The sequence below is a fragment of the Lipotes vexillifer genome, unplaced genomic scaffold (genome assembly GCF_000442215.2).
Source record: "Lipotes vexillifer unplaced genomic scaffold, Lipotes_vexillifer_v1.1 scaffold21, whole genome shotgun sequence".
Lineage (NCBI taxonomy): Eukaryota > Metazoa > Chordata > Mammalia > Artiodactyla > Lipotidae > Lipotes > Lipotes vexillifer.
The window spans coordinates 182995-202294 of NW_006774065.1; the positions used below are offsets into that span (position 1 = coordinate 182995).

The 19300-nt window shown below is 44.8% G+C and overlaps 1 protein-coding gene across 1 annotated transcript in view; it reads right to left on the bottom strand.

Annotated features, from left to right (window-relative positions):
- The window catches only part of LOC103073554 (transmembrane protein 132B), a gene marked incomplete at its 3' end in the record, with an annotated part of 148428 nt that extends 134616 nt beyond the window's left edge, over positions 1 to 13812 (bottom strand). Inside the window, exons 1-2 of the mRNA XM_007448737.1 lie at positions 13803 to 13812; positions 12066 to 12957 (exon numbers count right to left, since the gene is read on the bottom strand). Coding sequence (XP_007448799.1) covers positions 12066 to 12957; positions 13803 to 13812 — 902 coding nt within the window. The remainder of the gene's footprint in view (positions 1 to 12065; positions 12958 to 13802) is intronic.
- Positions 13813 to 19300: the final 5488 nt, after the last annotated feature.

The window sequence follows — 19300 nt, forward strand, 5'->3', positions numbered from 1 at the left end:
GGGGGAAAGGGTTATTATAGGGTTATGTGAAACCATATGTGTGAAACTTTCGAAAACTGTAAAGCACTATAGAATTTAAAGAATCTTTCATTCGGGCTTCCCTGGTGGGGCAGTGGTTGAGAGTCAGCCTGCCGAGGCAGGGGACATGGGTTCGTGCCCTGGTCCGGGAACATCCCACATGCCGCGGAGCGGCTGGGCCCGTGAGCCATGGCCGCTGAGCCTGCGCGTCCGGAGCCTGTGCTCTGCAACGGGAGAGGCCACAGCAGTCAGAGGCCCATGTACAAAAAAAAAAAAAAAAAAAAAAAAAAAAAAAAAAAAAAGAATCTTTCATTCAATTCAAAAAAAAAAAAACCCCCTTCTGTAGCTAGAATCCTCAAGCCTCTGAAATTTACACTTGCTCCCTACCTCCTTCAGAGCTCCCAGACTCCAGTGAACTTGGGAGGGAAAGCAGGGTAGAGTTGGGACTGAGCACCGTGTACTAAGTAACAGAAATACACTCACTGAACGCAGCGCATGACGTTTGGAGCTAGCTAAACACACTGTGGAGGTTACGGTTTGTTTGGGAAATAATCACCTGCCTTCCTTTCTAAGCGCTGCCGAAACCTTAGCTCTAAGCCCTAGACTTGATCTGGGCTCTGAGACTGCAGATTTCAGAGCATCTGTGTCTACACACAGTTTCCTCAAGGGAAATCTGAGTTTTCTTTGGGGGAAAAAATTAATAAAGCCTGGATTCTGGGTGCCACCTGAGGTACCTTACTCAAACAGGTTGCTATTAAGTATGAAAGCAAGCGTTGAGATTTTTTTTTTTACTTTTTTTTTACCTTTTATTTATTTATTTTTTTGGCTGCACCGCATGGCGTGTGGAATCTTAGTTCCCCAACCAGGGGTCGAACCCAGGGTCCCCAGCAGTGGAAGCGTGGAATCCTAACCACTGGACCACCAGGGAATTCCCGAGTTGAGGTTACTAACATCTGAAATGGGGGGCCTTGAGATGGGTGAGGACTTGAAGTGGGTGGGTCTGGTTGGAGTCCTGGCTCTGTCACTTTCTGGCAAGTGCCCTAGTGCTTGTGAGCCTGTCTCTTCATCTGAAAGTAGAGGAAACAGGTTAAGTTCCAGAGCTGTCACAAGGACGCACATAAGGTCTAATGGGGAGCCTGGCACATGACTGATGCTAATTAAGTGCATGTGGCGGGAATCCCCATAGCGTGTGCTGGAGGAAGCTTTCAGATGCCACTTAGATGCTGCTGAGAGTAGCACCAAGCATCACAGGCAAAATTGAAGCCAAGTACCTTCCTGCATTATCTCGTTTACTCTTCACGGCCATCCCAAAAGACAGATGCTATTACTAGTTTCCTTATATAGGAGAGGAAGGCAAGGCTCAGAGAGGTGAGGTGACCTGTACAAGGTCACACAGCCAGGAAGGGGGAGCTGAAATTCGACAGCAAGCCTCAGTGATTCTAACCCTTTAAAAAAACTTGCCTCTCAAGAGTGTCCTGGGCACACCACACTCTTTGATCATACTGCCCTACTGTTTTCCTTTAACTGATCAAAACCTGCCCATTCAAGCCTGCCCTGGTTAACCCCCTTGGACTGCACTGACCTCACTCCTCTGATCTCACTTCCTGTCCACACCACTTCCTCGGGGACTTATCCCGTACCTTTGCATTGCTAGTTAATGCTCCAGGTCAAGAATGGCAGTCACCTCAAAGCCTTGTGGACCGCCTGAGTACATAGAGCATCTTCCTTCGTTTCAGCAGAAAAAGTCCAGTGACTTCGGTGGTGACTAATTGCGACTGGCTCACTTCCTTATATACAAATAAGAAATGATAAGAGCCAAAATTCTCCTTGTGATATATCCACTCCTGGTTCAATTATTTTAAAAATACTGAATTCTGGGCAAGAATGATCAACAGATGCTAAAATTCAAAAGTATAACATGAAAGAGGATGTTGGTAGTCACAAAGTATCGTCCCAGATGTTATTACTAATTACAAAGGGGGGAAGCATACTTGCAATGGAGAAACTGGAAAGATGCCACTTTAACAGGGTAACCTAAGTAAACATCACTGGTAATGAGGCATGTCAACATCACGTACCTCCCCCATGACACTGAGACGGATGAGCACTTCATTGGGATTCCTGACAAATACATAACACCCTCAACCTAATCATAAGAAAATACCAGAAAAACCCAAATTGAGGAACATTCTCAGTATTCTTCAAAAGTATGAAAGTCATGAAAGAGATAAAAAGGAAAAAAACGACTGAAGACCAGAATTCATCAGGCTAAGGAAATACGACAACTCTATGCCATGTGGGCTCCCGGAGCAGAAAAAGAATCTTACAGAGACACATGGGCACTTTTTAATAATGTCTGTAGACTAGTTAATAATATTAGGCCCATGTTAACTTCCTAGTTTTGATATTCATACTGTGGTTACCTAAGATGTTCACACTAGGGGAAATCTGGATTTTTCTGCAACTTTTCTATAAGTCTAAGATTATCCGAAGACAAAAAGTTTAAAAAAATTAAAATACATGAAGTTTAAATATACTGCATTCTGTTTGTTGCCTTCATGGCCCTTGGTATGGGTTTTAATGACATATAATTTTGTTTATTGGCTTGTTTACTGTCTTCCTCCTTGGAGAGTGTGAACTTGATGAGGGACGAGAGCGTGTGTGGCTTTTTCAAAAGAAAGAAGGAAAACAGAAAAGCAAACCAAAGGCGGGCGACACCTGATGGGTGATCACAAAATATCAGTTCCATCAGTGACAGCTAGATTCGAGCCTGAGGGCTCACCCACCCCACAGTCAACTAGATTTTCTGCCTCCTACCCCTTCTGATCTCGCTTCTGCCGGTGCTGAAATGAAGGAAGATGGTGTATGTGCTCAGGGGATCTAGAAGGCTTTGGGGTGTCTGACATTCTCAACCTGGAGCATTAACTAGCAATGCAAGGTACAGAGTAAGTCCCCAAGGAAGTGGCGTGGAACAGGTAGTGACGTCAGAGAAAGGACATCCATGGGGGGAGACTGAGCTGACCAGGAAGTGATGCTTCCTGGTGCCTCCTTGATCCCGTGGATGAGAAAGTCATCATCAGCCAGTTTTCCCAAAGCCTGGTCCTGGGTCTGCAGATGGTCCTGATGTTGCACAGACGTGGCTTAAGTAACAGGGAGTCACTGAGTGAGACTCCTACAGGACCTGTGATGATTTCCAGGGGAAAGTCTCTGTGGCCCTCACCTCTCAGCAGCACATGCTCAACTGCCTTTCAAACAGAGAGCAGACCTCAGGTTCACGGCTTCCACAGGTGATGGTACCTACTGAGAACTTAGTAGGGGGTTGTTTTTTGTTGGGTTTTTTTTTTTTTGCTGTTGTTATTATCGTAATTTATCTTTGTAATACCCTTTCATGTGAACAAGTAATACTGGTTTCTTTTTATGGTGGCACATGTGAGGTGTCCTTTTAAATGTATTTATATAAGTTTTTTTAAGTGATTTAATTTAAAGAAAAAGAGCAAATAAAAATTGCGTGCAGAAAGCACATGGATATGACTTAAATTATGATGGTAGGATATGGTGGTATCTGATATGACCAAAAAAAAAAAAAAATCACACGTTGGTGTGAATTACCAAAGTTTAGGATACACCGGCACTGCCCATCATTGGAATAGAAATGATGAATCCATTCTCACATTGTAGCCAAGAGGAAACTTTTGCTAGAATTGGATCCTCAAGAATTCAATATTTATGAAACCCTTACTTATTTACTGCATAAATTCATAGTCTCGACAATTCATACCCTTCATCCAGCAATGATGCCTTGCAATACTTCCAAATGCATTCATTCATCCAACACATATTTCTTTTTTTTTTTTTTTCACATCTTTACTGGAGTATAATTGCTTTACAATGGTGTGTAAGTTTCTGCTTTATAACAAAGTGAATCAGTTATACATATACATATATCCCCATATCTCTTCCCTCTTGCATCTCCCTCCCTATCCCACCCCTCTAGGCGGTCACAAAACACCGAGCTGATCTCCCTGTGCTATGCGGCTGCTTCCCACTAGCTATCTATTTTACGTTTGGTAGTGTATACATGTCCATGCCACTCTCTCGCTTTCTCCCAGCTTGCCCTTCCCCCTCCCCATATCCTCAAGTCCATTCTCTAGTAGGTCTGCGTCTTTATTCCCATCTTGCCCCTAGGTTCTTCATGACCGTTTTTTCTTTTCTTTTCCTTTTTTTTCGATTCCGTATATATATTAGCATACGGTATTTGTTTTTCTCTTTCTGACTTACTTCACTTTGTATGACAGTCTCTAGGTCCATCCACCTCACTGCACATAACTCAATTTCATTTCTTTTTATGGCTGAGTAATATTCCATTGTATATATGTGCCACATCTTGTTTATCCATTCATCTGTTGATGGACACTTAGGTTGCTTCCATGTCCTGGCTATTGTAAACAGAGGTGCAATGAACGTTTTGGTACATGACTCTTTTTGAATTATGGTTTTCTCAGGGTATATGCCCTGTAGTGGGATTGCTGGGTCATGTGGTAGTTCTATTTGTAGTTTTTTAAGGAACCTCCATACTGTTCTCCATAGTGGCTGTATCAATTTACATTCCCACCAACAGTGCAAGAGGGTTCCCTTTTCTCCACACCCTCTCCAGCATTTATTGTTTGTAGATTTTTTGATGATGGCCATTCTGACTGGTGTGAGATGATATCTCATTGTAGTTTTGATTTGCATTTCTCTAATGATTAGTGATGTTGAGCATCCTTTCATGTGTTTGTTGGCAATCTGTATATCTTCTTTGGAGAAATGTCTATTTAGGTCTTCTGCCAGTTTTGGATTGGGTTGTTTGTTGTTTCGATATTGAGATGCATGAGTTGCTTGTATATTTTGGAGATTAATCCTTTGTCAGTTGCTTCATTTCCAAATATTTTCTCCCATGGTCTTGTTTATGGTTTCCTTTGCTGTGCAAAAGCTTCTACGTTTCATTAGGTCCCATTTGTTTATTTTTGTTTTTATTTCCATTTCTCTAGGAGGTGGGTCAAAAAGGATCTTGCTGTGATTTATGTCATAGAGTGTCCTGCCCATGTTTTTCCTCTAAGAGTTTTATAGTGTCTAGCCTTACATTTAGGTCTTTAATCCATTTTGAGTTTATTTTTGTGTATGGTGTTAGGGAGTGAGCTAATCTCATACTTTTACATGTACCTGTCCAGTTTTTCCAGCACCACTTATTGAAGAGGCTGTCTTTTCCCCATTGTATATTCTTGCCTCCTTTATCAAAGATAAGGTGACCATATGTGCGTGGGTTTATCTCTGGGCTTTCTATCCTGTTCCATTGATCTGTCTTTCTGTTTTTGTGCCAGCACCATACTGTCTTGATTACTGTAGCTTTGTAGTATAGCCTGAAGTCAGGGAGCCTGATTCCTCCAGCTCCGTTTTTCTTTCTCAAGATTGCTTTGGCTATTCGGCTATTCTTTTGTGTTTCCATACAGATTGTGAAATTTTTTGTTCTAGTTCTGTGAAAAATGTCAGTGGCAGTTTGACAGGGTTTGCATTGAATCTGTAGATTGCTTTGGGTAGTAGAGTCATTTTCACAATGTTGATGCTTCCAATCCAAGAACATGGTATATCTCTCCATCTGTTTGTATCATCTTTTATTTCTTTCATCAGTGTTTTAGAGTTTTCTGCATACAGGTCTTTTGTCTCCTTAGGTAGGTTTATTCCTAGATATTTTATTCTTTTAGTTGCAATGGTAAATGGGAGTGTTTTCTTGATTTCACTTTCAGATTTTTCATCATTAGTGTATAGGAATGCAAGAGATTTCTGTGCATTAATTTTGTATCCTGCTACTCTACCAAATTCATTGATTAGCTCTAGTAGTTCTCTGGTGGCATCTTTAGGATTCTCTACATATAGGATCATGTCATCTGCAAACAGTGACAGCTTTACTTCTTCTTTTCCGATTTGGGTTCCTTTTATTTGTTTTTCTTCTCTGATTGCTGTGGCTAAAACTTCCAAAACTATGTTGAATAATTGTGGTGAGAGTGGGCAACCTTGTCTTGTTCCTGATCTTAGTGGAAATGGTTTCAGTTTTTCACCATTGAGGACGACGTTGGCTGTGGGTTTGTCATATATATGGCCTTTATTATGTTGAGGTAGGTTCCCTCTATGCCTACTTCCTGGAGGGTTTTTATCATAAATGGGCATTCCAACACATATTTCTTGAGCACTTACTGTGTGTCAGACACTGCTCTGGATCCTTAGGACACATCAAAGAACAAATGAGGCACAAGTCCCCACCCTCATGGACCTCACATTTTAGCAGGAAGAGGTGGGCCATAAACACTGATATAGTATGTCATTAACATAGAATGATAAAGTATGTCCAAAAAAATCAGAGCAGTGCAGCAGGCTGTGGGGTAGGGTCAGATCATACCAGGCCTGTGGGCCCATATGAGGACTTTGGCTTTCGCTCAAGACCTCAGGGGGCAAAGATAGAGGCTCGGAGACCTGTCAGGAGGCTCCTGTAGGCATCCAGCCAAGAGGGGACCCTGGCTTGACCTGGGTCATAGCAACGGCAGTTGTTCGATCCTGGATACTTTACAGGAAGAGCCCCAGGATCTGAGCCCCCGTTCAGATGGAGGGGGATGTATAAGAAAATGGCACAAGTCAGTCCGGTGATTAGATGTTTGGCCTGAGCAACCAGAAGGATTGGGTGACAATAGATGAAATGGGAGAATCTGGCTGAGCACCAGCCTTGGTGCTTTCTAAACAGCCACTTAGAGCATAAACTGCCCCCCATTTAGAGATGGGGGAACCATGGCACAGAGAGGTTAAGTAACCTGCCTAAAGTCACCCAGCTGGTATGCGGTAGAGCCAGGATTTGAACCCAGGATGTCTGGCCACAGGGTCTACAATCTTAACCACTGGGCTCCACAGCCTAACAGGATGAGAGGTCAGCCGGGGAGGGTCTCTATGTGAGCTGAGAAAGAGCTATTTTCATAAATCAGGGATAAAGCTTCTCAGGATCACTCTCAGCCTTGGAGACATTGTAGATGGAGTGGGGAAATTTTCATAACATGTCAAACTTTCTTGGTTTGAAAGACTTCCCCCAAATCCAGCCTAGCATTGCCCTGCCAGCAGCCCCCAACCCCTCCGAACCACACTTTTTAACCCTTTGCTAAAAGGCTTTTCAATATAGGGTCAGTTTTAGATACTAGCGTTTAACAGAATCTATTTGTGTTAGAGAATAACCAATCCAACTTTTGTTCAAACTGGCCCTAGTACAATATGCAGTCAGAAATAGCAATGTGACACATGAAAACTGCACCCATCTGTCCCCTGTCCATACGTCTTCAGCTCTAAAATTAGATCTCAGCGAATCTTGTGCACGTTCACTCTTTGATCCGGGGTCTCATCTGAGCCGGAATGAAATATGTCACATTTCATTCATAAAAGACATGATTAAAACAGACAATCAGTTATGTTGGGAAAAAATACGTTCCCCTAGGCCCAAAAACTGTTTTATTTTGAGAGCCTGAATACACAAAAAGACAACAGCCAGACCATATATGACAACAAAAATCTGACCCACAACCTTGCAGCAACCAAGCCAAAAAGCCAAACCACAGCCTCGGCAACAATCAGCCCAGAAAGGTCTGATGTTGGTCCACGACTGCCAGCTGCCCATTTTACAGCCTTTGCTTCCAATTCAAGGTCAACCAGAAAGACGCCAAATATGCCCCCCAGATCCGTCACATAAGATGCTCACTGCTAGGGAGCCTACCTGCAGCTTCCCCACGGCAACAATCGGAGCAGACCTGAGCCTCCCTGTTTCCATGAAAAACTTCCCCCCCTTCTCCCCGTCTGCCCTTGAGTCTCTGCCACACGCCAGTGATGGCGACTGACCCCCCTGCCATACAGCAAGCTCTGGATAAACAGGCTCTGTGTGTCCTCATTTAGGTGATCTTCGTTTATTGCCATAATTTCAGTGCAGTCTTTTCTGGCCATAAAGTACAGCGTACGAAACAACAGTCATCTATACTCAATATCTTGTAATAACCTATAACAGAAAAGAATCTGAAAAAGAATATATACATATATATGCATGTATGTAGGTGTAAATGAATCACTTTGCTGTACACCTGAAACTAACACAACATTGTAAATTAACTACACTCCAGTAAAAGAAATGAGAACTTTATCCTTGTATAAGAATGCAATTGATAGTTATATACTGGTTTTTTAAATCAAATTTATTGTCATATCATTTACACGTGAATAAAGTTTCTGTAAGCAAACAAACAAAAAGAAATGAAAGTCCTATCTAGGAAGGCATAAAGACAAGAAACTCTAGATGCTGACCCAGAAAGATTCGAGAGGTAAAGCTCAGTCCTCACCTACACAAGCAGAACAGCCGAAAAGAGTGTTTTTAAAAGGGAGTTCTCAACTCCTGCATGCAGACCCTCACCCCAGTCCCACCGCGTCCCCACTGCACGACTTCAGGCAGGTAACCCGTAAGCTCTCTGAGTCTCAGTCTCCACATTCATAAAATGGGCATGAATACTTTGTACAGTGCCCATGATAATACAATGAGAGATACAACTTGAGCCTGGCACAGTATACGTAATTATTAAAAAGCATGAATTAATAGTATCGATTGCATATATCTGGAGAGAACCATAATTCAAAAAGATACATGCACCCCAATGTTCATTGCAGCACGATTTACAATAGCCAGGACATGGAAGACGAATGGATGAAGAAGCTGTGGTACATATGTAAAATGGAACATTACTCAGCCATAAAAAAGAACGAAATAATGCCATTTGCAGCAACACGGATGGACCTAGAGATTATCATAACTAAGTGAAGTCAGTCAGACAGAGAAAGACAAATATCATATCACTTATATGTGGAACCTGAAAAAATGGTACAAATGACCTTATTTACAAAACAGAGATAGAGTCACAGATGTAGAAAACAAACTCATGGTTACCAGGGGGGAAAGGGGAGGTGATAAACTGGGAGACTGGGATTGAGATATACACACTACTGTATATAAAATATTAATAGATAACTAATAAGGACCTACTGTATAGCACAGGGAACTCTTCTCAATACTCTGTAATGGCCTATATGGGAAAAGAATCTAAAAAAGAGTGGATATATGTATATGTATAACTGATTCACTTTGTTGTACACCTGAAACTAACACAACATTGTAAATCAACTCTACTCCAATAAAAAAAATTTGTTAAATAGTATCAATTAACACATAATAGTATGAATAACAGCATCAATTATAGGAAATAATAGTATCAATTAACACTTTCTGAACATCTACAGGGTGCCAGGCACCCTTCTAATTGCTTTACATGAAGCAACTAATTCACTAAATAATGCCGGTGATGATGGAGGGGATGTTTCATTTCCTGTGATGCACCCACTGACCACTTCTGTCTCCCTGACACAGAGTGAATGAGTCGGTGATGCCTGCCTCCATAGATTAGAATCTAGCCCCTCTTCTAAGCGTTGCATCCCCCTTTTCTCAACACTATATCAGGAGTTCTTAAATGCTCACAGGAGCCAGATAAGTGAGTGCAATGGGCCAGGTGTGGGACAATAGGGCGTAGTGGGGACTGGGGTGAACTAGGCGATGCATGATCCATCTAAAGGGGAAAGCCACTCCCTAACTACAGCCAACTGTTGCCAAGTTACCAAATCTTCAACACTTTCCAAGTAAATGACACTTGAGATCTCCCTATTATTAGAGGTTGGCAACTCTTTTAAATATTTTAAGGGATGCCGTATGAGCTTTAAAAAGAAAAAAAAAAAAAAAACCAGCATACATCTGTGGCCTAGATTTGCTATGACCACCAGTTTGCAAACTCTAGGCTAGATGTTCTTCCTTTGGGACAGTCCCAAGGCCCCACAACTAAAGGCCCTGTGGCTACTATTTCCTGGAGACTGACAATTCACGATTTGACCTCTCAAGGGAAAGTCAGTGTTATAGTCCATTTCAGCTCTAAAATTAACTTCTGTGGGAAAGAAAAAACTTGAGGGGTTTCTACTCACCATGAAGATAACACTTCAGGAGCCTCTACACTGTGGATGCTGGAACCTCTTCTGGTCTCAGCAGCCTCTCCCTCCCTAAATTGACCCTCAGCTCTGGCATGACTGAGCCACATGCAGCCTGGGGGGTGCGGCAGCTGCCCCCTCCTGTCTTCAAAAGGCAGTGGGCCATGGGGGTGAAGGGCACAGGCTCTAGAGCCAGACCACCGGGATTCACACTCACTGCTCCCTAGCTGTGTGACCTTGGGCAAGCTACTTAACCTCTCTGTGCCTCGGAAAAATGGGAATGATAGCCGTACTTGCCTCCTTGAGTTGTCTGTTGTCAGAATTCAGTGAGTTAAGGCATGTAAACAACTTAGAATGTGGCCTGGACCATTCTAAGTCCTCAGTGAAAGTTACCTAGTACTGTTTATGACATTCCCCCTGTCCTAAAATGCCTTTCCCAGCCAGGCTCCCAGACTTCCCTGACCACCAGGTCACCTGCTCTCCCTTTCCTCAAACTTCTCACCCAACAACATTCTCTCTACATCAGGGATGGCAAATAAGTTCAGTCTTAAGTGTCATACTCTCTACCTCACATGAATTGGTAGGGGCTGCCTGGAGTTCTGAGCTCAGTGCAGTAGACTAGTAATGTCTGCCACAGCAGAGGGAGTGCTGAGGTGCTGCAATTGACTGGTCATGTCTGCCCTGGGAAAGGGAGGGGCAGGAAAGCAGAAACCATCCCTTGGCCATCCGTGGTCTATAGTGAGCAGCTTGCACTGCCTTGCATTGGAAGAATCTCTGCAGAGCAAGAACTGCGTTTTAGACCACCCCAGCCCCACCAGTGGAGCGACTAGCACAGGGCTGGGTCCACACCAATTTCTGAATCAGTTTTACCACCAAGACTAACTCAAGGGGCTCCGAATAGGAAGCCCGCTTCCTGCGGGCTACTAAACCCACCTGGGATCTGCCAGAGCCTCGGGATCCTGTTGCCAGGCTCTGAACAAGCGCACCTCCAAACGGACATGATCTGGTACATCGGCCTCCGTCAGAATCAGAAGGACCATACTGGACTCACGATTAAATCTTATTTTTCCTCACCTGCACCCAGCAAAACAAAGCCCCACGTGCACTGCAGTTTGTATGTCTACCAGCTCGGCGTCTGAGGACCGGGAAACACCATAGCCGAAATTCAGTGGAGACCCCTCATGTGCCAGGCACTATTCTAAGAACTTTATTAACTTGTGTAATCCTCACAACAACCTTGGGAGATAGATCCCATTGTTATCCCCATCCTACCAAAGAGGAGGCTGAGGCCCAGAGAGGTTAGGTGACTTGCCCCAGGACACACAGCCGGTATGTAGCAGAGCTACTGCTGCTTCCTACTGCTACCCAGGAAGCTATGTGAGCAAAATAAGCTAAAGACAGGTTTGTCCCCCTAGCGCAGAGAAGTTCCTCACTTTCTGCAATCCTAAAACCAAGTCTTTGTCATATAGATAGAGACGGCTGCTTTGCTTTGACAAAGGATTCTTTACTGATGAAAAGCTGCGAGGTGGGAAACACTGTCTCAGGAAGCTCCTTCATGGATTTAGAAATTGGAATTCATTTACAAGGTGTCCACTTCCGGGCATTACGGGATGCTGCGTGGCACATCAAGAGGGCAGTAAGAGGTTCAGAGTATCACGTGAGAGCCTGAAGGGGACAAACTTGGACCTCACAGCCTGAACTGCTGCTCTCAACACAGAGGTTTTAATCCTGGCTTCACACCAGAATTATACTTAGGGGGTGCTTAGAAAACAGAGATGCCCAGGGCCCACCCCCAAATACTCTGCTTTACGGTGTCTGATATGCTGTTTTGATGGGTCTTATTTTATGTTTGTAAGTTTCCTCACGATGCTGGATCCTCAGCAAAGCATCAACAGCCACTTGATAGACTAACAACTCATTGATGATCAAGAGTTGATTTCCGTCCCATCCAACCCCGCAAAGCCTCTTACCTAAGAGTGAAGTGGTCAGCCACAGAGCCACTGGCCAGAGAGACCAGAAAGGTGGCGGTGTCCCCTTCCCGGATGAGGTTCAGAGGTACGGAGATGACGACGTTCTCATCCAGGCTCAGCGGGGACCACTTCAGATCGTCCTGGGTCGGGTAGACCACGACACTCCCAATCCTCTCCCGGGCTGCTGGCGCTGGCGGGGCGCTGTCCTGGCCCGAGTGGATGTTGTTCTCCCACTTGCTGTCCTCCTCCAGGGGACACTGGCCGGCCTGGTCGGCCGGGTACAGCGTGAAGAACAGCTCCATGGCCGTGCCGCCCAGCGGGGCTGGGGTCTCCTCCTCGGGCTCCAGGTCCAGCCCAGAGCTGAACCACTCGGGCAGCACCTCCAGCTCGGCCACACACAGCCCAGGGGTCCCTTGCAGCCGACAGCTGGCCGCCACTTCCCTGGCCTCCGGGAAAGCAAACATCTTGACGCAGGGGAGCTGTTCCGCTGGGTCGCCGTCGGCCCAGCCCATCCCGGTGATGTAAAACAAGGTCTGCACTTTGGGTCTGTTGGAGTAGATGGAGCTCCCGAGGATGTGGGCTTTCAACTTCCAGTTAAAGGGAAACTGGCCCGTGTGGCCAAAGGGTGCAGATGTCAGCATGAGCTCCCGGGGGACCGTCTTCTCGACTGAAAATGGCCCATAGCTGGCATTGACCATCGGGGGGCTCCTGGCTCGGTAGATAAAGAACGACTCCACCCGGGCCTGCAGACTGCAGTTCCGAGTGACGTCCTGGTTGGCCTCTTTAAGGACGAAGGACTCCTCTGCGTTAGAGACGTGGAAGCTCGTGGGAAGGTAAGCAGGGAGCGAGGAAAATCTCTGCAGGCTGTCCACGACGGCGCGGCTCTCCGTCACTGCACGAGAAACGGAAGCAGAGGAAGAGTGAGAGCCGCGTCCGCAAAGGTAATGAAATTAACGCAGGGCCGCCTCCACCCGTCCGCACAACACACCGCCCACTGGCCACGCCCACCCGACTCCTGGGTCTCCTCGCGGTGCAAGCCCTGCCATTACATAAAGTGTGCTCCGAAATAACCGGGGCAAGGGTGGGAAGGAGCCCCGTGTACCACTGATCCAACCGTCCTGTGACTGAATTACGCCCCCGCCCCCGGAGGGAAAACGTCGTACCGTCTTTTGCTCTTGCAAGGCCCCGAACTCACAGGATCGTGGTCATCTCTGTTGTAATCACCCCCCAGAGAGTAGGCTGCACACCTACCAAGTCCACTATACAACCAGGCATTGGACCACATTGTATACGACGTGTTAATGCTTGATTACTTTAATATTTATGCTTCTTCCCATCCCTCCTAGATGTGGTGTCCACGTGGATGCTTAGACATCGCCTAATTCTTTTTGAAATGAGGGTGAAGCGATGGCTCAGCATTCCCACTTCTAGAAATCTCTCCTTCCGAAACACGAGTGAGAATTCATAAAGATCTGTTTATCTACAAGGATGTCCACTGCAGCATCCTTTTGAATTGCAGACAAACTTATTTTATGTGCTGCAGCCAGAAGCCTGGATTTGAATCCTGGCTCTGCCACTTCCTAACTGAGCAACCTTGGGCAAGTTACTTAACCTCTCTGTGCCTCAAACGTCCTCATATAAAGTAGGATATAAATATAAATGATTGTAAGGATTAACGAGTTGATAAATATGAAACGCTCAGAACAGTGCTGACACACATAAATGCTCAATCTTTACCTGCTATCATCATTCTTATTTACTAGCTTAAACCATTCCGAAGGTTTATTATATTAAGAGGAGACCAGATAAACTATACCCTTTTACAACGGGGTAACAGGCAGCTCTGTAAGAAAAATGAGTCAGAGCTGTATCAGCATGTTTGAAAAAATGTCCACAGTCTGTCATTAAGCATAAAAAATTATAAACGTATCACATACGATCCTCTCTGGGTAATTTTTTAAGATTCTATATGTACATATGTAAACGTACATATATTTATGTTTGGTATCTACAGAATCCAGAAAGGATTTTTGCCTTTTACCACTTATGTTTCTACCTTCTTAAAACTTGTTATGATAATCATGTATTACTTTGTTAATTAAAATACATATAAATATACATAAACATGTATATGTGGACATGCGTATATGTATGTGTGTGTGTGTGTGTGTGTGTGTGTGTGTGTGTTTCAAAGTGAAGGCAGCCCAGCAGGAACGAGGGTTGGCATATCAGGCCAAGAACAGACAGGAATTCTTCCTTGACCTGAAATAAACCTCTGCCCCTGGAGCCCGGCTTCCAACCAGAGCAAGAGAAAATAAACCAGGCAGCAGTGTTTACAGTACAGCATCACCAGAGGATCAAAGGCAAATAAATACTCCATTGACTCTGAATCCTGGTAACATTTTTTCTGCAGCCGTTACAAATTCTGTGAAATACTGTTTTCTGTTGACTTAAATAATTTTTGGCCTTTTCTGGGCTGTCCTTGGTGAGCTTTCCTTTCCTAGTGGATGACAAAATTGTAATTAGGAGATTGTGAAACAGATACAACCACGAAGGGGCTGACCCATACTTTCTCCAAGAAGGTGTTCAGAAGGCAAGTTCTCTGTGAAATGCTGCACCATCTCACTTACACGCAGAATCTAAAACAGTCAAATTCATAGAAGTAGAGAGTAGCATGGTGGCTGCCAGGGGCTGGGGGGAGGGGAAAGGGGGATGTGGGTCAAAGGGTACAAAGTTTCAGTTAAGCAAGATGACCACGTTCTGGAGAGCTAATGTACCGCAATGTGACATAATTAACAACCCTGTACTGTACATTGTAATTTGCTAAGAGAATGGATTTTAAAATCAATCTTCTCAACACACACACACACACACACACACACACACACGAGTGAAAACTAGGTGGAGGTAATGAATATGTTAATTAGCTTGATTATGGTGATCATTTCACAATGTACACATATATCAAAACATCCAATTGTACACCTTAAACATATACACTTTTTACAGGTCAGTGATATCTCAGTAAAGCTGAGGGGGGAGGCACTTCCCTGGTGGCGCAGTGGTTGAGACTCCGTGCTCCCAATGCAGGGGGCCGGGTTCGACCCCTGGTCGGGGAACTAGATCCCATATGCATGCTGCAACTAAGAGTTCACGTGCTGCAACTAAGGAGGCCACGTCCCGCAACTAAGGAGCCCGCGTGCCGCAACTAAAGGAGCCCGCCTGCCTCAACTAAGACCCAGTGCAACCAAATAAAATGTGTATGGGGTCAGGGGGGAAGAAAGAAAGAAAGTTCTCGAGTGTCATCAATATGGCCAGTCCTGGTCAGATTAATTACTGGAGGAGTAGTGTTATTCATTATTCATTTCTCCAATTATCTATCTAAATATATTTACTACTCTATCTAAATATATTTACTTACTATATTTCCAGCCCTGGTAGGGATATCACAGGGGCAAGACCGATGTGGTTTCCGCCCCAGGGAGCGGGCAAACTTTGGAGAAAGGCACGGCTAACCTACACAAGGCAGCTACAAAAGTGAACATTCAGACCCTTCAAAACGCCCGTCCCAATAATTCTCCACCTAGGAATTCATGCGAAGGAAATAAGAGATCATCAGAAAGGAGATTAATGTGCAAGCGTCAACACGAGTATGATTTATAACAGCAACACACAGGAAGCAACCTAAAAACTCATCATGAGGGCAATGATTATATAAATGATTAAAGTCTTACTCCGTGTGAGATATTAAGCGGTCATCAAAACCACGATTTCAACAAATATGTAGCGCCGTGAGAAAATGCTTACGACATCTTAAGTGAAAGAACAGACGTCAAATCTTGATTTAAGTTATCCCACATCTGTTTAAAATATATTTTCAATAGTAGATATTGTATGTATGTAATATATATATATATATATATATATACGCATAAATAAATACGCATATGATACATTCACTTTCATAATATAGACCTGGGTTTCCTCCAGATTGCATCCCCATAGATCGGGCAGGATTCGGATCAAAGACGGAGGAGGAAGAGAGATGACTTTGAAGGAGCCTCATCCAAAGGAAAGTTTTAGCTGTTGCCGCCACCAAGGGGCAATTTGCATTTTGACAATGTCAAGCAAGGCAGAAACGCCATTCCAGATGAAATTTAAATTATTTTTTGGTTGGTTTATTTCCCCTCTCCAAACCACGAAGTTAAATTCTTGGTGAATTCACCCATAAATTAATTGGCAACGAGGCAAGTCTGTCTTCCACAGCCTGACAATATCCTTCAGCAGAGATGGGTGGGCATACAGCCGACCAGATTTGGGAAGAAAGGGGTTCAAATTTTACCTTCTCATAAAATCCAGGCGAAGCCCAAGGCGAGGTTTAAATTCTGACTTATTTACAGATGTTGTGGAAAAGGAAATTTAAATAAATGCAAAGTTTAATATGCTCTGCTTCCGTTGTGGACTTGTTTTATTTTTTCATTATCATTTATATCGATATTTTATACCGCTCAAAAATTGATTTACAAGAAATTTAAAGCTAAGCCTTCTCTCTTCTTTATTAGGGCCAAAGCCTGCATTTTATCTGAAATGACAGTGTGAAGTTTACAATCCTGTCCCACCATGACTCAAGCAAAATGCAATACAAATTTTGTCTGAAGGCTTATATGGAAAGCCATAAACATCAGCTGCCAGATCCTCATTTTGTCCTCAAACCAGATGTGCCACAAAATATGACAACCAAATTTAGGAGCATTTTATGAAGACGAGAGACTGTCCTTAGACAGACATCCAGGGTCTGAGAAGCTAACGCCCCTACCTTTAGTCCCTAATGTCATATAGCGGCACCATTCTTCTTCCCATTGGCTGACAGACCGTGTGGCCGGAGTTCTGAATGTGAAATGAGGCCCTATTCAGTCTGCTGATTTCCTAGAGGGGTTTCCACCACCCGACTGAATGAGGTGGGTCCTGAGAGCAGAAAATGAGGACGTTGTGCGCTTCCCTGGTGGCGCAGTGGTTAAGAATCCGCCTGCCAACGCAAGGGACACCAGTTCGAGCCCTGGTCCGGGAAGATCCCACGTGCTGTGGAGCGACTAAGCCCGCACGCCACAACTACTGAGCCCACGCGCCACAACTACTGAAGCCCGCATGCCTAGAGCCCGTGCTCCGCAACAAGGGAAGCCACCGCAATGAGAAGCCTGCGCACCGCAACAGAGAGTAGCCCCCGCTCACCACAACTAGAGAAAGCTCGCGCACAGCAACGAAGACCCAGCGCAGCCAAAAATAAATAAATAAATAGAAAATGAGGACGTTTTAGTGAGGCCCGGCTGCAAAGGGCTTCTCATCACTGCCCCCCTTATGAGCCAAGAAGAAAATCAAGTGCAGGTTGACCGAGAGCACAAGGTGCTCCAGACGGATGCCCTGTGGTTAAAGGATGCTCTGACTGGCAGATGGCTCCGAGGAAGCCCCAAAGAGAACTTCGGGGGAAAACTAACAACTTCCCAGGATGAAGCAACTCCCAGGGCGCTGGGAATCCCGGCAGGGACTCTGTGGCCCAAAGTGCGTGGATGGACATCACTGCTGTGCTTGGCACGCAAAAAAATACTCCTGGGCACGTGCCTTTGTCAGGAGTGGAGGGACCTGTAGCTCCAAGATAATGCAGCCCACAGACTCACAAACCTTTCCACTGCCATCGCCAGCCCTACCTGGAAGCTGAGTACCAGTCTTGTGGCTCCTGGTCACCCACCTGAGGGTCAAGGCCTGTGACATGTCTGCAGCTGAGTCTCTTCTCACTCCCACAAGACGACACGGACGTGCACAGCCAGTAATAGAAGGCTCTCCTTCCAGTGGGCCAGATGGCCACGCTCACTGATCTGTCAAAGGGTGGTCCTGAAGAATAGCCGGTAATTTACTGCCACCATGTGGGTACCCCCATGTCCATGGCCATGGTGGCCAGAAGCTACAAGGAGGCCCTTGGAAACATTCATATCCGTTCAGAACGGTGCAGTGGAAGTTGCTTCTGGGATGAAGGAATGAACTAGGAGTTCACTCACACTCGTGTTTTCCTGTCTGTCTCCACCCTGTTTCTGTGTCTTCCTCTGTGAACTTTTGCACTTGCTGGGAAGCTCATCACCCACCTGTGAGCAGAGCAGACTCCTTCCCACCAGGATTTCTCAGCTCAGGAAGGGTTTCTCCAGCCCTGTCCCTGCTCTTCTCTGCATCACAGGAAACTACACTTCCCAAGCTCCTTTGCTCCCTGGCTGCTGGACGCAATGGGATGCTCTGGCAGAAGACGGAGCATGGGAGGTATTTCTCCCCTTGTCTGCCAGCATTTCCTGGCAGAGAAGGTGCCTCTTCTCTGATTCCAGCCCTCTTCACGCTCCCCACCATGGATACAGCTCTCCTAGGCAGTAGTTCTAATATCTACTGGATGGTTCCAGCTTCTGGGTTCTGATAATCCAATTTCCCCACTTTGTCCCTTCAGTCCAATTGGTAGCAGCTTCCTGCTGTTATTAATTTCTGGATTACTTTACCATTCCCAGAAGGTGTTGACCACGCCCGACATGGTTTCGCAGATCTTCCATCACCCGAGTAACTAATTCCCTTGATTAAATTCCCTCTGTGGAAATAACTAGAGTAGTTTCTCTTTTCTTGGCTAAAGCCGGACGAATACATCCAGTCACTAATCACACCTTCCTATTATATTTCTTCAAGGCCACTGTCACCATATGAAATTAGCCTTTTACTTGTTTGCTTATTTTTTATCTAGTCTCTCTGTTAAAATTCAAGCTCATGAGAGCACAGACTTTGATATCCAGTTTATTGCTGAATCTCCAGTACCTAGCAGAAGAAAGTAAACAAATATGTGCTGAGTGAATGTCCATCAACTAAGACTGCCATGGTTTAATGCTTGAGAGAATAAATCTCTCTGTGTTCCTTCTGAGCCTTTCTTTGGCTTCTCCCCAGGGTTGTTAATAGATATCATTAGTATTAACAAATCACTGGTCCATCACATTATTACTCCATTCACGTCCTCTCAAATATCATATTGCTGTGGTCACTAAGCTGGTTGCTAGGTTTGCCAAGCAAAGAGCTGCACTTCTCACATGGAAGGAAAAAATACCACGTAAAGGAGAAACAGCACTTGTGATGTGCCAACACACCTGGGCATATATAACTGCGAAGTCCGTTGATTATCACAATGGTTGTGAGATGAATAGTTAGTCCCTTTTGGAAAA